Below are 18,954 nucleotides of genomic sequence, written 5' to 3'. Positions count from 1 at the left end.
GGAACCCTCCAAGCTAGATTTGGATGCGTCGAAAACCAACCTCTACTTTTTGATAGCCGACATTTCCTAAATTTCGAGACAATTATCTCCTTTGATTAGCAACACATATGCACACACACACACACACACAGAAATTCTGCTCACCAAACTACGAGGGACTGTATTACGCCTGCGTGTGGATGTCAGCTCACAGGGGAGCTCATCAACTCCACTTAGGAACATGTTTCAGGATTGATTTCTTTCACTCAATTCTTCCTCGGCCCCTTGACGACAATTTAGTTTTTGCTAACTGTGTGCGGTAAAGACTCCCACAATGCCAACTGAGTCATATCTGTTGATAGTTGTCTAAATGCCCTCGATGATTCCTAACAGCAAAGGTTCATTCTATTACTGTAATCTAGAACTCTCCACCAGGAAACCGCTTAACTCTCTTTCCCTTTGTTTTTAACCTATAGGAGCTTTAGCTTGGGCCTGTCATTAACAATCACACATCATCACTGACTTATCAAAAGACATCAGCGAAAGTCCAAGATGAACACCTCCATGCAGCCAGTCTTGGTAAGCGTCTTGCTGGGCATTCTCCTGGGCTTGACCTCTCTGTGTGGCCTGACGTCTCAGCCGCCAGCTCAAGCTCTGGCCCAGGCTTCCGCCAGCAACCAGACAGCAGAGCCGTCTGCGGTGCCAGAGGCCGCACTGGCAACGCCAACGGCCGGTGAAGACAACACATTTCCTGCTGCCGGTAACCGATGCTGGGGTTATTATGACGTCATGGGCCAATGGGACCCGCCCTTCAACTGTAACGCAGGTATCTACTTATTCTGCTGTGGCTCCTGCTTTTACCGCTTCTGCTGCCAGTTCAAAATCCACAGCTTGGACCAGAATTCCTGTTCTAACTATGACACGCCCGTCTGGGCAAACACTGGGAAACCGGCCGCACCGGTCACAGAGGTCCACCAAGAACCAGACCGGGATCGGACCCACATGATCGTGTATATAATCTGTGGGGTGGTGGCCATCATGGTGCTGGTTGGGATTTTCACCAAGCTTGGGTTGGAGAAGAGTCGAGGAGGACAGACTGACATGACCAACTCCAGGTATGAAGTGAGGAAGGTGGATGAATGGGCGGAGAATAGATGATAATGAGCAGTCAAATCATTGTGAAACTGGTTGTATTTCATTTTATAATTCATTCCCGAACTGCTGGCTGCAAGATGGTTTTCTGATTTTTCAAGTTCAGGAACCAAAGGAATATGTGTCTTACAATAGAATGGCTAAATGTGTAGCTAATGTCAAATGGAAGATGCCATAGATGGCAGATGAATGTATCAACCCTGGTCATGTGTGATTCCATAGCTCTGAATTTGAACTTGAATTTAGACCCAGCTGTCACGGCGAAACCAATGACAAAGGCTGTTTTTTCTAGAAGAAAAGCCAAACAATTTCTGAAGAATTTAAATTATTTTCTCTTGTTTAGGTAAATACTAAAGTTAATAGTTTTGCACACTAGCCCTTTGCAACAACAAACACGTTAGCCTAAAATTTATTCATTCATTCATTCATTCATTCATCTTCTTAACCGCTTTATCCGTTACCGGGTCGCGGGTAGTGCTGGAGCCTATCCCAACAGTCTACGGGCGAGAGGCGGGGTACACCCTGGACAAGCCGCCAGTTCATCGCAGGAAGGAAGCCGGAGAACCCGGAGAGAACCCACGCAGAAACGGGGAGAACATACAAACTCCGCACAGATAGGATTCAAACCCCGCACCTTCTCTGCAGTGAGGTGACAGCTCTAACCAATACACCGCCGTGCTGCGCCATTGAGTCTTTTAACTAATCAAATGTTTAGTCTATAAAGTGTTGCAAAAATTGTGCAAAATGTTCCAAAAGAAAATTCCCAAATTGAAAATTTGAAGCATTTTGCGTCATAGTTTCCCCCTAAAACTAAGAATGAAGAACAGAAAATCCTTCACTGTGCGAGCTTTGGTACAATGAATGCATTTTTGCTTTGTTATTGATTGCTATTGCTATCAACAGAAGTGAAGATTTGAGTAATTGACAAATCGTTGCAACACTAGTACACGTGTGAATAGATTTGCTTTGGGTGTATGTGCATATCTGCTTGAAGGTCAGCAGCTGGATAATGAATCAAGCCCAGAAAGTGATAATTGGTGTGATGTCTGCATGTCATCATGTGGGAGCAATGGACAATGATGGAGGAGGGGAGAGAGAGCGAGCGAGAGAGAGGGGGGGCGTGGATAGAGGTCAAACAGGAATCAGGCTCTATATAGGAGGAGTGAGGGCAAAATAATATTGCAGTTGTGTTGTGTTTTTCTCTGTATCGATGTAGCTGCCTCACATTGGCAGGTGATTGATTGCTGTGAACGATGAGAAGGGAGACGGGTAGTTTTTGGATGGCTGGAATATTGAGCGGCTCTGACGGGAGTGCAGCCAGTGGCTAATTCTTGTGCGGAGAACTGGGGTGTGTGTTGGTGGGGAGAGAGAGAGAGAGAGAGAGAGAGCGTCAGTCTATCGGGTGTTAAGAGTCGGGCCGTTGGGGTTGCTTTACAATCCTGTCATTACTGGATGTACCAAAGGAGGATGAGATGAGAAGGAAGTGGAGGAAAACTGTGGACTGAGCCACCAATAACGCGATTAAGGCTGGCAGCTCTTGGAACATTTTGTCCCCCGAGTCCCAGTTAATACTGGAATCAATGGTATGCTGTAGAGATTGTCTCCATCTAAAGGTCACGTTGTCAAACGCAACTCATGTTTCAAAGCATTCTTCTTTAGATTTCTTCCAGGTGACACTTCTGGATCATGATGCGAGGTAGATCTTATGGTGAGGTCATTGCACAATTTTTGTTCAAGGATTATAGGCACTGTTCTCAAAGATAGGAGCATAAATCATGTAATTGCAAATGATTTGGATCGGCACCAAAGTCTAATAGATCGATCCTTGTGCCAAACAACTAACCAAAGTCCGGAAACACGTTACATCTTTGGCATGGTAAATAATGGTACCCGCGCATCTAAGGGCTGGATATGGTTCATGTGGCTGCAGGCCAATCACATTGCAAAAATGGCTGGACCACAGGGAGTGTGGCCAAATAATGATGGGGATGAGGACTATATAGAGTCCATAAACAATAATGGTGCATCTCTGCTTGCTAGAAATCTGTGCTGTACTCAAAATGTTCCATCACACACTCAGACAAGGGCACAACTACACAAATAAACAAGTGAGGTGGTAAACAATGTATACAACTTCTTCTTGTCCTAGTTCAATTGTCTGCATTGCTTTCTTTCTAATGATGGTGTTATTTTCACTGCCGTGATGAAGTGGTTTTGTTTGTTTGTATTTTCCCTAAACCTAAGGATCAGGATTCAGTCACATCAGCAGGAGCAGAACATATAAATATTTAGTTACAGCTTTGGACAGTTCAGAGAAAATGTACTTTTTTAACTGCAGTTTGTTGCGTGGGTATCAGTTGCTTAGAAACTCACAATGTCAAAGATAATACAAGTTAAAATGAGCATCTTTTTACATTAATAACAACCAATACAATTATCTCGCTTTCCCAAAGGGGTCATTTTTCTGTATGACGATTATTGTCAGTATGTTAAATGCCTTTTACTAACACGATTTTGTACCATAAGTGTTAAATTTGGTCTACTCCTACTTATCTCTTGCCCTACTGAATTTTGAAATGAAGAATTGCCGCTTCCGAGACTAAAGTGATGTCAAAGGAAATGTGTCTGTGGGTTTCCAAGGCTCCTTTATGGCTGCTTTGCAGCAAATAATACTGAGCATAACAGGAGCACCTGTGCACCATCAGTCGCAAAGTGGAAGGGGTTAGTGACATGCACACACACACAACAGAACAAAGACACTACATAGTAAAACGAGTGAGAGGGATAAATAAGGAGAGAATAAAGGGATGGAAGAAGGCATTGTCAGAAACAGTGAATAGTGAGTTGGAGGCCAAAACCTGCCCTCGTGCCTTGTTATTCACTTTGTACTTGCTGAAACTGGTGAAACCAGACGGTGAAAACAAGAAGCTGGTGAAAAGGATAGAAAGATGAGGAAGGGAGAGTTAGATGGAAGAACAATTTAGAAAAGAGAGCGAGGTCCTGATAAGAATTACAATTCTAATTTGCCATTTGTTGCCATTTGGCTTTACTGGTTTATGTTTTAGGACTGCTTTGCTGTTGAAGCTGAGATTACTGACTGAATTTCATTGCACAGAGTTTAAGGCCCGAGTGATAGTGAAGTGATATTTAAACATTGTGAGACCACTTTGTGTTTTGTAGCTGATTGGATGAGCCAAAGTGAAACAAAGAACTTTCACTTATCTTTGAGTGTGGTGAGTGTGCAAAAATATATCTCCGTTTGTGTGTGTATGTGTGTGTGTGTGTGTGTGTGTGTGTGTGTGTGTGTGTGTGTGTGTGTACTCCAAAAATAAATCTATCCACAAAGCTGATAAGTTTGTAATGCCCTGAAAGCTTGGATCAGGTAATCGCAACAGGCAGTGGTGCAAAGATCTATGGTATGAAACAAGCCTGCACACAGACACACACACACACCTCCCATAACTAAACAATACCCCCCCCGCTGCTCCTCCCCCTCAACGCACCGCCTCTCACCTCCCAGGGGGCTGTTGGTGTTTTTGTTTTGCTCTCAGTCTGTCTGGTGCTGCGTCTGTCATGCAGAAAGCAACATTAAAAATGAATTATATCCTTTGATATTTAATTCAGCGAAGGGGAACCGATACGCCAAGTTAAGCTTTTCCAATTAATGACAGCTCACCTCATGACGTGGAATGAAGGTAAAAAAAAAAAAAGGGGAGACAGAGGAGGGGAAAACAAAGCGGGCACAAGGTGCCGACCGTCTGTATCAGTGAGAGTCAAATCTCTAGCGAACATGTTGATGCCCAAAACGCCGCTTTAAGACCACCATTCATGCTGTGGCTTGAATTAATCAGTATCCATTACTGACACCTCTACCTGGATGATATATAGCTGTGCCGCTTCTGAGCATGTTTGTTTGAGATGTGCCTTTCCATGTTCAGTGCTAGTTGCAGCAGTTAGTACTATTATTTCAGCATGAAGTAGCAGAAGTGTTCTGCAGTCAAAGAGATGCAGCGAACAAAGAGATGGTTGCAGATGTAGGTGATGAAATTCTGGACTCCACTGAGCCCTGAAGAAGCTGCACCTCTGCGGCAGACTTAAAGATTGGAGTGTCTGGTGAACTAAATAATCAATGATATACTGATCATGCTGAATTACAATGAACCCCAACAGATTGGATTTCTGAGCATCGTTGGCCTGCTTATTACCTCTAGGTTACTGAGGGATCTGGATTATTTTTTAGGAAATTTTGGGAACGGTACCAGGAACAGATGATATAATTTTAGCGACGATCCAGAAGAGATTCTGGTTTCTGGATCGCTTTGAAGGTTTCGTGAACATTGCAGTAAATGGAGCTTCTGAGATGCTGAGATGCTTAGCGGAGGTCTGCGCTCTCCGAGTGCTTTTATAGTTTTAAATATGTTAACATCAAGCATCAAGACTTTGGGTGGTCTGAGGATAGCTCTTCACCTTTCTAGTATATAATTATTCAAATAGAACATTGCGCTTATAAAGTGATTCACATGATTGGTTGTCAGGATACGCAAATTTCAGACAGACGGAGAGATTCCTTTCATGGTATCAAGATAAAATAAAATATAATAGCGCATAACTAATCTAATTTCCAGGCATGAATTAATCTCGGTGTTCGAAAGGCACAGCATGAAGAGCCAGCATGGTGGTGTCTGGCTGTCATTGATACATGCAATAAGTAAATTAGGAATTTATTTTAAGAATTGGAATATGAGGTGGAGCCGAATTTATACACAGTGTTCATGTAAACACACACACACACACTTAGCATAACATCCCTCTCCCGGCCTACTTATCACAAGTGATCCCACTGAAGCACCATGTGTTCAAGGGCACAGGCGATTGAACGGCCCACTAGGGATCCATACGACCGTTTCCATTGGCGATTCTGCTCCACTACTGTATTGTGTTTCATGAACAGTGCTTTCTATTTCCTTTATTGTTCAGCCGCAGTGGTGCTTTTCATCACCACAGTGACAGTCGTTTAAGGCCAGAGATAAACGCAGGCACTCAACTTTCCAAAAAGCGTTGCAGGTGTGGAGGGATGAATCAAAGTTGTGTTTATTGTGATGATTTTTTTTTCATCATTCTTTCTTTCCACCCAGCAGTTTTGCAGTAATCTTTCTGACAGAAAGACAGACCGACAGACAGACAGAGCGACAGAGATGCAGACGCTGATGCTGCAACAATATAAAACAAATACAGTTAACTCAAATCAACAAGGAATCACTGCTTATGCCTTTTATTAGTCTCTGTACATATTGAATGAAGGGGTGATAATTGTTATAATATCTCAAATTGCTATCGCACCTAACAATATTGTAAACATTTTCTGATTGACTTAACGTGCATCCTATTCCTTCACTTTACCTTTGCACTGTAAAGCCCAATCCACAGCGGGCTGATGTCTTCTTTGGCAGTTGCTCCTCGCTGATTGCTGTCTTTTTTCCACCATCCTTAAGTTTTCTTTTACACATTTTGCCATTTGGAACTCTGCCATTTAAATAAAAGGCTTGAAGGATTTTAACCAGTGTAGTGGAAATAAACAAGACTGAGAAGCAGCGCAGTACTGGGTGATTTCTGGAGAGCGCATTTCAACAATTATTTTTATTCTAGTACTTGTGACTTTTACTACCACTGGTAGTAGTTCTGTACATATTCCGTGTTTCCTTGTTGCTCAAGCAAGTTGAATGAATTTACAAAACCAGACTTGGAATTTCTGAAAATAGCTGTAGAAAAGCTATTTAATATTCCTGAGGAAATATGCATGAATGAAAGCTTCGTGAGTGCTGTAAAATATTTTGTCACTCTTAGGAGGATAATGTCTTTATGTGTCACTCGCACAGCAGGAAAAGTTATCATGACATAAAATCGGTAGATTATCTAGGTTAGCGTTCCTTCGTGAAATGATGTCAGCTCATACTTCTGAAAGTACGTGTTTTGTGGTAATGTATACATTCTCTTTCTGTGCATACAGGCAGGACTTTTTATTATTTTTATTTTATTCATGCCCCATAGAATCAGCTGGATCAGGTCTGTGATGATTGTAACTCTGCACCTCACCTCATTGCAGCACAGATAAGTGAAACAGATTGCTGCAGTGGCCCTAAGCTCCTCAGCTCAACTGTTGCTGCAGTCCCCATGAGCATTCTGCTCTCCTGTTCAGTCTCTACCCCCCTTTTTTTCTCTACCTGTTTCTAGTTCCTTCATATTTCACCTCACGAGCACATTGCAATAGCAGTTACAGTTAGGCCTACGTAGCTGCAGTAATTGTTGCACAATAACTTGATGGCTACTTGGGTGCATGAAGAAAAAGAGGGGATGCAGGACTTGAACCGGTCACTAATTTCCCAATTAATTATTTCTCCTTTATTTAATTAGATCACTATGATAGTGTCAGAATATAAATGGTGAAAAAAAGTCCTATTGTCCAAGTATTGTGTCAACCATAACATGTCTCTTTTTTTACATTCTAATTTAGACGTGCTTGTAGGTGGTTTTGTGGGAGGTTCTTTTGTTAATAAAGTTGTGGGAATAAGTTGCATCTTCCCCTTGTTTTTGCTAACTCATTAGCTCTGCGCTTACTGTGTTATACTGTGTGTCTCTGAGCATCTCTGTAAAGGTTGTCTCTCTGCATGGACTTTTTGGAGCAGGTCATCCAGCGCTGGTTCTATTTCCACTCCACTGGACCTGGTAATGGTCGAGTCCTTGGAGATTGACGGCAGATCCAAGTCTCTCTGACAGAAAATCAACCCTTTACTTAATATAGCTATTTGCTGGGGCTCACAACAGTAGCATCAATCTATCCATCCACTTATCTAAACTATAATTGCACAAAATGTACATTTGAATCATACAAGACTTTTGGGTGCTTTAAAAAAAAGTTAATTTTAGTAATTAAATTAATAGTAAATAGTAATTAAAATGACTGATGATAACTAACTTTTAGTGATCTGTTAACTTGAACTAGATATCTTTGGGCTAACTGCCTGACACCTGTTCAACAATACCAATAAAGTGCAGGTATTCGTCAACATTGTTGAGATTCATGAACACTAAACTAAGAAAGTGGCTTGAAATCAAATTTTCACCTGAAGCACAAATCCATCCATCTTCTTGTATCTCGCTATACACATTAACTTCAGACTGGTTTAGGCTGAATCCTGTTTCACTTGTATTGTATTGAACTCAGTAGCATCCACAACAACAACAACGTCAACAACACAGAGCTGTGTTTCATGTTTGCACATTTTTTTACATCAGGTTTCGTTTTTACGTTATACAACAAAATGTGCCTTTTGTGCATCTATGTGTGTGTCCACAATCTGACGATCAATAAAAACAAAGAGAGGAGCTAGAATCTGTAATTAATTCTGACGTGGACATGCGTGGTGCGTTTGAAGTGTCAGTTTAAATATGGTATCACAATTGTTCACAAAGCCTGGGTGCTCGGCAGCAGCAGGAGATGAGCATATCTTTGCTATCAGTGTTCTCAGCAGGATTATGTTTGTGCTTCTCACTCAGGATTCATTTGTCTGAACGATGAAATGAAAATAATCAAGATTCAAGCCTGCAGTTACTTTTGTTAATGACACAATCACGGTACAACCGGGGGAACTGCTGCCGGAGCCGCTGCGTTGTCTGGAGAGCCAGCAACAACCTTTAGCTCTAATATGTTACCTGCATCTTCCTAAGTACTTTGGGAGCCTCGCACTATTGCTGGAGACGATCCCAGTTTTCTGATAGTCCAACTGTCGACTCTTTGCAAGTTTTATTTTGTGTTGTTTTTCCAGCCCTATTAATGATGCCAATGCAGTGTCTTCAATTACTAATAATGCACACAACTGAATCATGCACTTTTGTTTGTGAAATAAATCCAACAATCTCGCCAAAATGGTAAAACTCAACGTGTTGACAGCAAGCAAGAAAGCAAGCAAGCAAGAAAGCAATCAAGAAAGGCTATTTTGATGTCTTACCCTTGAGCTGGAGTAAAAACAATAAAACACTCCCTGTGGACTGCTGTGAAATAACACAGTCGATGGGAAATGACAGGGGAGCTGAGATTTCTTATATCTACATGACAGCCATGATGGTTAAACTATAACTCACCTGATCCGTCCACTCCTCCCTCGCTGAAGTAATCGTTTTTTCAATCCATCATCTTCATCTCCATTTTGCCCTTTTCCCCCTTGACTCCCCTCCCTGATTGTTCTCCATCCTCTGCCTTCCCCTTCTACTGCACATTACGTGTTAATATGTAAGCATTGAAAAGCTGGACTTTTGCCCAAGAATGGGACAAAATCTTCCTTCTGTGAGCCTCAAAATGTACTTATACTGTATTATTATTATTATTAATGATATGCAAATCATGTTACTGCAATGAACTTGAATGTAATGCCAGTTCAGCTGTTAGCAGTTCTTACTATAGTAGCGGCACGCGCTTGAGTGTGTACCAATGGAGCACAGAGGATATGAGTCACACTGTGTACATTAGTCAGGTCAGTTTATTTGTATGTCACATTTAAATACAGCAAATACAGGATTGCCCATATCACAATATTAGACAAAGCAGGAAAACAAGTAAAGGCAGTTAAAGCACATTTAAACAAATAAAAGGACCTTAAGAACCAACAAAAACAACTGAGCCTTAAAAACAGGTTCAGACAAATTAAGACAGAAACACTGTACGTATATCTGGTAGGGCTCAATGGCCTAATGCAGTACTTCAGATAGAAGAAAATACACAAAATCAATGATGATTTATAGCTAATGTTATGCTGAATCCTCCGTGTTCTATGTCTGTGTTCAGACTGGACATAATTATCACTCCAAGAAGGAAAACCTTTTATGGAAAGACAAATCAATGCTGGAAATGCTTCAATGGACTTTGTGCCGCAGCCATCGTCATGTGAGAGGGTGACATCAGCCAAACTACACTGAGTGAGGCAATCCCTGCAGTATAGCGTAAATAACAGCAATATTTGCCTGTTAACGTTCAAGTTGCATGAAGGATGGACTAACCCCTGCTACACCAAGCCAGAAGGTAGCTTTGAGAAATTGTTGACCAATAAAGATTAACATGATATTTAATTTGCATGTAGGATACTTCCCTTATCAGGCAGTTAGTTTAAGGAAATGTGGTGAAAATGGACCGGAATTACCTCATGATTCTGTTATAGTGTGGACAAAAAAAAATCATTGTAGGTTTAAAGTCCAGATGAAACAGCGTTAGCCTGTGTTAGGATGTATTTCCAGATGACAGGCTGGCAGGGTGTTATGTGCTACTAAACCTGATTGATGGGTCTCCGCCATGGTGTGTTTTTATGGTGAATAGGAAAGGCTGAATAATTTTATTGCTTTGGAGTATATTGGGGCCATCAGGTAAGATACAAAGCCCCAATTGATCATGTAGCCATTATATAGATGAGAACATTAACCGTTCTTATTTAAGGGAAATCTGCAGTTTGGCCACACTAAAGAATATAGGCTTAGCTGCATTGATATTACATAATAATAATAATTTGACTCTTCTCTGCTGAGGACAAGATAAAAAAAAAGTTATGTTATTTCTCCAGGAAACATGGACAGTTCATTCCTTCTTTCTCCTCGGTTAAGGATTGAAAACATTGGCTACCACTTTTACCCGTAACCAATAAACCCAGCCCCAATGCTGCAGCTCAGTTGCATTGTTTAACCATACAGGCTCGGCATACTCCTTACGAAAGTGGAGCACAGAAAAATGGTTGCATAACGTAGGAGAGGAGAGGAGTGAGCGAGAGTGAGGGTTTGGGGGAAAAGAGAAAACATCAGAGAGAAAAATATGGAACACAAAGATAAAGCAAAAAGATGCATAGATGAGAAGGGCATTTGATTTATTTATGATTTAGTCTTTAAGTAAATCTTGAGAAAATCTCCTTAGTTTTATTGCAGTTTTTTTCCTCCAGAAACGCATTTCTGGTTGTTCCCAAGTCAAAGATTCAGATGAAGGTGACACGCCTCGACTAAATAATATGACCGCACAGGTGTATTTAAATTTAAGGTAAATGTAGCCTCTGGAATGTTGTGAAATCACAGGATAATAATACACGTCAAGTATGAGAAAGTATTCTAAAGAATACAAGACATTTGCTAAGAAATTGTTTGGTCAAAATTACATGATTTTGTATTTTTTTGCTAACAGTTAATATTTATTTTTTACCAACTGAATTGATAGGAGAAGTAGAAAATTCAGAGTGCAGGAAACAAACAGTTTGCCCAAGAGCTTCAGATTTTTTTCATCAAGATCCATCCAGCAGTTTTCACGTAATCTTTCTAACAGATAGACAAACAGACAATTGCCATCAAAAACCAGTAACCTCCTTGGTGGAGGTTATAATAATAGAATACAAGGACATTTCTATTTTCTATAACACAAAAGGACATTTCCTTTTACATACATTACTGAGCAATCTCCCCACTCCCTGTCTTTCCCCCAGCCCACTTTCTTCCAGCTCCAAGAGTGGATTATGCTTCAAAAAAAGCCATTTCTGCCTTGTTGACAGCCCTCAAACATTTCAGAGAGCTGTGCAGAAAGCAGGACAGAGCAGCCATCTGTATGCACACAAATGACAAGATAAATTGTACAGAACCAGGCAAATCATGAAAATGTGACGTTTTACACATTTTAACATGCTTGGAGGAGCAGTTGGTAATGCATTCTTCACACACCCCAACGCATTAGCCTGCCATAATTTACATGCATCTCCACAAATAATCTTGTGGCGCTGCTGACCCCTAGAAACAGTCTGCAGATTGAGTACACTCCTGTATATCTTCAAATGTTTAGATGAAATATAATTTTATACCTGGTGCTGGTAAATAAGGGCATAACAGCAGACAAAAAGAATATACAGCGCGTCACACAATTCACTCTGTGGAGAGTGCCTCCTGTGTTTGTGTGTTGACTGTATCCTCACAAATATGTGTACCCGCATTCATTTACACACTCGACCACTAAATATGAAATTAGCCACTTTCTGCCATTCCCTTTTGCTCTGTTTGTCTGCCTGCTTCCATTCAGCTCTATCTTCCACTTTCATCTAGAAGTGATGACTATTCCAGAAGTTTATGTCGTGCTAATATCTGCAGCCATTAAGTGGATTTATGGACCTGGCTCTTGTGAGAGCTATAAGAACCTTCCCAAGGCTCTCAGTTGATGCCCATATGCCTACCTAACTGGGTTTAATGTGCTCAGTCAGTTTGCTTTGCACAGAATTATATCAGTATTTTGACAATTCTATCTCAATCTACTAATTATTTTGGGGTTGGATTTCAAAGACCTGGTAAATATTTCTTAGAGGCACATGGGGGGAAGCAAATGGATGATTATTTGAAGCCATTTGAATGATGGTATGTGTAAAATACACCAACCATCTCCATTGCACATGCAATGAAAACAATAGTTATTATTTGTAGTATTCGATTACATTTATATTTTTAGAAAGTGACCACAGCAAACCAAATATATCTGCTTCTAAATAGACCCTGTGTAATGGGGTATGTTGTAAGCAGACACCTGATTTTAGCAGCATCATTGTGTAATGAGATGTGTGCACGGTAATGCAATATAACCTTCAAAGATTCAGATTCAAAATACTTCATTAAGTATCAACCGACTACAGAGACTGACCTCTACGCCTCTGAGGCATGAGGATGCTTGTTGGAATAATCACACGCTCTTTTGCTAAGAACACCCTGAGAGGAGGGGGACAAACAATGGTCTTTGTTATTATTTGTACGTTGTGGTACGGTCCATATACGTAACTCTGGATCGAGGAATGATGTCGCACTAGAGTCAGAAAACAAGATTTACGTACTTGTACTAGGGGGGAAGTTAAAACAAAGGCCAATGTGATTTTGTAATAAAAACATAAGATAATTATCAATAGAGCTAAGAATGTATTTTGCTAAATTACATCTCATCTTAGTTTAGACAATTTGTTTTCATGCCGCGCTAGTCCTAATGGACCTGCATGGCAATGAAACAAAAAATAGGTTTTTTTCTGAGTTTGCCAGTCTGTGAAATTCAGCAGAGGCTAGTGTAGCTAAGCCGTGTCTCTGCTGCGCCTGCGTTGCCTTCAGTGGATCCAAAGTTGAAATCTAATGCATGGGTACATCCTGGATGAGCGAGTCACTGTGAATACCCTCTCCATGATGTGTGCTGGGCATGACGTCTGCGCCAGTGGTACACTACTCCGTTCAGAGTACGAGCTCCGTTGAAGATGATGCTTTCGACAGCTCATCATAACGAAACGTGCACACAGATTTGGTTTTTATCTAAAGCCTTCATCTGGAAAGTTTCTAAAGTGTTTAGCTCAGTGAGATCTCTCGCTGGTTATTTTGTTAGTTACATTTAATACACCCAATCAAAATCTGTGCTTGCATAAATAAATTGGGGTCAAACTTTGAGGTTCAATTGATTTTGCATCAAATAAAAAAAATCAACAAGTTAAATGTCACAGATTAATCATGTGGCAAAATATTTAAACAGTTGCTCCACCATTCAGACAAGACACAGATTTAATGCTTATGAATGATAAAATCCTGCCTACATATACAATCTAGTTCCCTCTTCTTTTTGACACAAAGCATATTCAGTTAAGATATGTGCACAGAAATATAGACGAATTAAAGCATTAACACAAAGAACCAAACCGGTGACACAGAGCGAGAGTAAGAGGGCTGGTACAGAGGGGGTTCTGAGCAGAAGCTACAAGTGTGTGTGTGTGCATGTGTGTGTAAGTGAATCAGAGGACAGTTTGTCATGTAGCTGCTCCACAGCTCTGATCCAAGCTGACAGGTGAAGCTAAGCGCAGCTAAACAGCACACATAACAGAGGAGGGAGAGAGAGAGAGAAAGAGAGAGAGATAGAGAGAGAGAGAGAGAGAGAGAGAGAGAGAGAGAGAGAGGCAGTGGAGATAAGGGGAAACTAACGGAGAACAAAATAAAGAGAAGATCGAGAGTGTGGGAGATGAGAAAATGGGAATGGACGTAAACTAAATGTGAGAAATACAGGGAGAGTTTGCCGAGTTGGAGCCCCATTAAAAGAGGAACAGGCAAACTAGAAAGGAAGACAAGTAGATGTGTGGAGGAGAGAGAGAGAGCGCGGGTGAATCTGAACAAAGTAGATGGCTTGGGAAAGAAAATAATTGAGATAAACTGGTGAAAGCGATTGGTTAATTGGTATTTTATCAAAAGAGTAAACTAAGCTTGTTAATTTTTCCGTCCATCACTCCATTAATCTCTGCCGCACTCTTTTCATCGCTCCCTCCTGTCCTCACGACTCTCATCAGGATGTGGACATGAAAACTGGTTTCATTGATCAGGGGATTTTTATTCTCAACAATTGTATAATGTGATTAAAAAACAGACATTGTTATCTTAATTAAGAAATTGAGGATAGAAACTATTTTTCATAAATCTTCCAGATTTTCTTGAAATTATATTACTTCAATATTTGCTTGTAGGTACATTTCACCATCATTTCCCGTCACCACATTTCTGATGTTGGGGCACAGAAAATCTCTTGGTCAATTCTACGGAAAAGTGAATGTTTGTTGAATTCATGAAAATGATATTCGGAAAACTAGAAGGTGAGGGCTGTCAAGTATAAAGAGAGACAGGATAGATTTGGAGGACAAATAAAGACAGGCATCAAGAATAAATTGGCTCTCATGAAATGGATCGTTTCAATAAAGGGGAAAGGAAGAGAAAAAAAATTAACGTGTAAAAAACGATGCAGCCAAAGATAGAGTTTGAGTTAACAGAGAGAGAGAGAGAAAGAGAGAGAGAATTCCGTAGAAATAGTCAAGTCAGACAGGTTGATGGATTGGAGTCATTGATGTGACCCACCCTGTAGCTTTGCACTCACTCACACGGAACCGAGCTTTGACATTCTGAACACTCGTGTGCGAGTGCTTTTGTGATTTCATGACAAATGACGATTGACTGTGAATCCTGTGCACCCATTAGTGGATTATAGCGCGTTGCGGGACTGCCCTTGCACCTTGTGTTCACCAACGTGTATGTGCTCGTGAACCTTGCGACAGACTACATATTGCAAACATTAAGTGATGCCGCTTTGCAAGGTTGAACTTTGAGCCAAATGCAGTGTGAAGGGAATTCCTATGCTTGAGTGAATGTATGCTATGAGCTAAACATTGGTTGACACCTGACTCCCTCGTGTGTTGCGCCGAGTTGCAACACTTTGCAGTGTTGCTTTGTGTTGCGTTGCATTGAATGTATTGTCTCACGTCAAACAGATACGCACCGGCTTGTTCTGCGTGACAGCGATGCAGCTACAGTGATCAGACAAGTTTAAATTAGTCTTTGAAGAGCAACTCAAGAGCAGAGAAAAGACAACGCACACAGTTGGTTTTATTGTCAATTTAGATGCAGTAGAGTGGCATCAGAAAATGTTGTAAGACTTATTGTTAACCCTATAGTGTCAAGCTAGTAATATTGCAAATTACTGTAATCTCTATGCAATCGGTTGGTATTTAACCAAGATACCGACACAGTAAGCACTTGATTTTCAAAACAAATAAAGCATGATATTTGACAAGTTCCTTGGACACTTGATACCTGGGAAAGTCTATTTCAAATTAATGATGGATGGTGATGTGATCATAGCATGCAGAATCGCCGCATGTTATCAATAACATCAAAGGCTTCACAGGATGCATAATATGCTGCTGACAATGTGTTCATGTTCGTCTGTGTGTATTCATGTGTTTGGTTATGTCTGCGTCACTCTGATGAACGTCTGGGAACAAATCCCTTGAGGAGAATAAATGTGTGTGTGTGTGTGTGTGTATGTGTGCACTTTGTTCCAAAATGAAGATGAACCAAAAATAATATGTGCATGTGGTGACTCAGACACTGACATATGGTATTTTCCGTGACATCATCTTTAGCAGTGCTGCATCCTCATCCCTTGAGATCCTTCCAGCGATTGGTTTGGTAAGGAAATGACCAAATTTAAATCATAAAAATGTCTTTTAATTAATTGTTATTTTCATTGGCTGGTTCCCCCCCGAAACAAAAAAGATCTCTGATCTGAGACTGAAATTTCCCATCCATTTAAATAATATTCCAAACAATTAACAATAACATGAAGGCATTCAGAAGGTTCAATATTGATGTTTGACAGTAATATTCATCCTTAATGTTAAATGAGCCTGCCCCACATTCTATTCTTTAAATATTATTGTGAGTATTGAAGCAACATATGTTCCCTAAATAGATCCAGATGCAGTGTTTTGGACTTAAACTCTTCCTATCTCAGGGTTTGCACAAAACACCAGATCATGTAAGAGACTCGGCATGAAAACAGAACAGGCCCTGGCACTGCAGGCGCTCAGCCCTGCCAACAGACATTATTTGGCAGCTGTCAGCTCTAATAGGAGTATAGCTGGGTGGGAGACAGATCCAGGCTCTGCACCAAGCCCACAAGGGTGCACTATCTGGCAGCTACAACACATCAGCATTTCTGATGAGTACATGTGTGTGCACACCTAAGAGTGTGCAGGTATGTCAGAATATCGGATGCGTCAGACCACATGAGAAGACGCTACCACTTGTGGCACCACAGCATCCCTTTGGCTGGCTTTGATTGTATTAGTGTGTGTTTGTGTTTGTGTTTGTGCGTGTATGTGTGTGTTGCCTAACTGACAACCTTAGGGGTATAGCTGGTTAAATTGTGCAAAACTAAATTTGTTCCAACTGGATGTGAGTCGCTATGTCCATTTTCTACCATTTCACATCTGTGTCACTGAAAGCTGCCATTATGTTTTGCCATTTTGGTCAACGTACATTTGATCAGTTTGTCATTCGAGTACAAAATGCTGTTAACTTTGACAATACTTAATTGTTCACATCAACTCAGTTTATGTAACAGCCAGACTCTTATAAAAGGCTGCAATGAACAGTCTCTGCAGCAATTATGACAGATAATTAAACTCTACTTTAATGTGTTGCTCTCCAATATATAATATTAAATAAGTAGGTGGAAAATCAAAAGGCCACAATAAAAAATACTATTTGGTTTATTTGTTTTTCCTTTGTGTGTTGAGGCTAACATTTCTGATGAATAGTGAAATACAGAGAGAAAACGTCCCACACTCCTGAACTCACATATACCCTCTTCACTGGCTCACTTGTTCATTTAAAAACTCTCTCTCTCACACACACGCACACACGCACACACACACACACACACACACACACACACACACACTCAGTAACCTCTCTAAATTACTACCCATGAGAATTAAAGGGTGAGTCACTCCAGTGTGGCGTCAAATAACTCCCTTTAGGCAAACACTGTAGGTAGGAAACAGGCGCTGTGTGTGTGTGTGTGCATGTGTGAGGGGTTCTGTCTGCGTGTCTGTCTATGCAAGCATCGTCTATTTGCCTGCATGTGTGCCTGCATTAACATGTCGTTTTGTGTTTATGCAGGTTAGTTGCAAATGCAAGCATCACACAATCGTGCAGCAACGCAGATGAAAACAGCAGGGTTACGCCTCTGTGTTCAGTCGCTTGCTAGGTTACGGACCCCCGGAATTATCTGTAGGGGGGGGGGGGGGTTGTAATAAAAACTAACCCACTGTGACAGTGAGGAGGGATTCAGATACAAATGCTGTGTTATAAACCCAGGAGAGGAAATTTGTTCTCGTGCACCAGTGTCTGTTTGCGCGCCTGTGCGTTGAACAACCTAGAATGTTTTATTCCGTGACTGTAGGGTGTTTTATGTTTTGGCCACTTTATATTTAGCATGAAGCACAGACAATTGGAGGAACAAAATATTGCATGTTTCATCATAGAATCCGGAGCAGATGTGATGTTGCAACAAATTCAAACTGAATGGTCAGGTCTCACAGTTTGGGACCCTCCCTCCTCTCTGCTGGACCCGGCAGGTATTGCAAAATATCTTTGGAACAGTTGGCTGCAAATGTAATTTTATTACTGTCCACTTTCTCAAATTTACATTGCAGCAGCAGATTTTTATATGCAAGCAGGGTGATGACTTCATTGTGCTGGACTCACAAGCTCCCTTTTAGACTATTTACTACAAACCAATAGGCACTAACATCAACTCATAAAGGGAGCCTTCGGATGAGATGCTGTGCTGGAGAGATTACTGTGGCAGAACAGTGTTTAAGGCAGTAGAGAGCGTACATTACAATTACCCCATGAAACTGTCAAGTCTAAGTACGCCAGACTTCTTCATTTCATGTGATCTTCATTTTGGGCATCAAAGAAAGGAACATCTGCACCTCTTGAGCAATTTTGGTAATCATGACCAAAAATTAGGATCCCCATAGTTTAAAAAGGGTGGCCATGCTTTTCTGCTGTGCAGGATCTTCCATGTCTGCTACAAGCTGATGCTTGTCTCTGACCAATCTGTGTTGTTTTTAGGTCACCATTAAATACATTGTTCCAATATTATCCATTTATTCCAATAGCTTCCACACTAGAAGAATATATATCGAAACTTTTTTTTTGTATTGGGAGCTCTTCATTGCTCTTAAAATATCACATTTTCTTAGACAATTATTTTATAGAAATGTATTTTAAAAGAATGTTCTAGCAGTATTATCGCTCTCCTCTTCTGGTGTCTGTATTTTGAACTTAGAACAACAATATCACAGTGCTGAGCTGTCAAGGTCTAATCAAGTGGGAGAAGTGTCACCCCTGAGTGTGCTCATGCTGCCAGAATATCAGCGCAATAATTAGAGACTAATCATTTTACTA

General features: G+C 40.8%; 1 protein-coding gene across 1 annotated transcript in view; it reads left to right on the top strand.

Annotated features, from left to right (window-relative positions):
• The first annotated feature begins 531 nt into the window (after positions 1-531).
• Positions 532-18,954, top strand: part of LOC137913784 (protein shisa-8-like) — a 44,368-nt gene continuing 25,945 nt past the window's right edge. The window contains exon 1 of the mRNA XM_068757419.1: positions 532-1,094. Within this exon, the coding sequence (XP_068613520.1) occupies positions 532-1,094 (563 nt within the window). The remainder of the gene's footprint in view (positions 1,095-18,954) is intronic.

This window comes from Brachionichthys hirsutus, unplaced genomic scaffold (assembly GCF_040956055.1).
Source record: "Brachionichthys hirsutus isolate HB-005 unplaced genomic scaffold, CSIRO-AGI_Bhir_v1 contig_853, whole genome shotgun sequence".
In the NCBI taxonomy this organism is placed as follows: Eukaryota; Metazoa; Chordata; class Actinopteri; order Lophiiformes; family Brachionichthyidae; genus Brachionichthys; species Brachionichthys hirsutus.
This window is presented reverse-complemented; position numbering and strand designations above follow the sequence as displayed.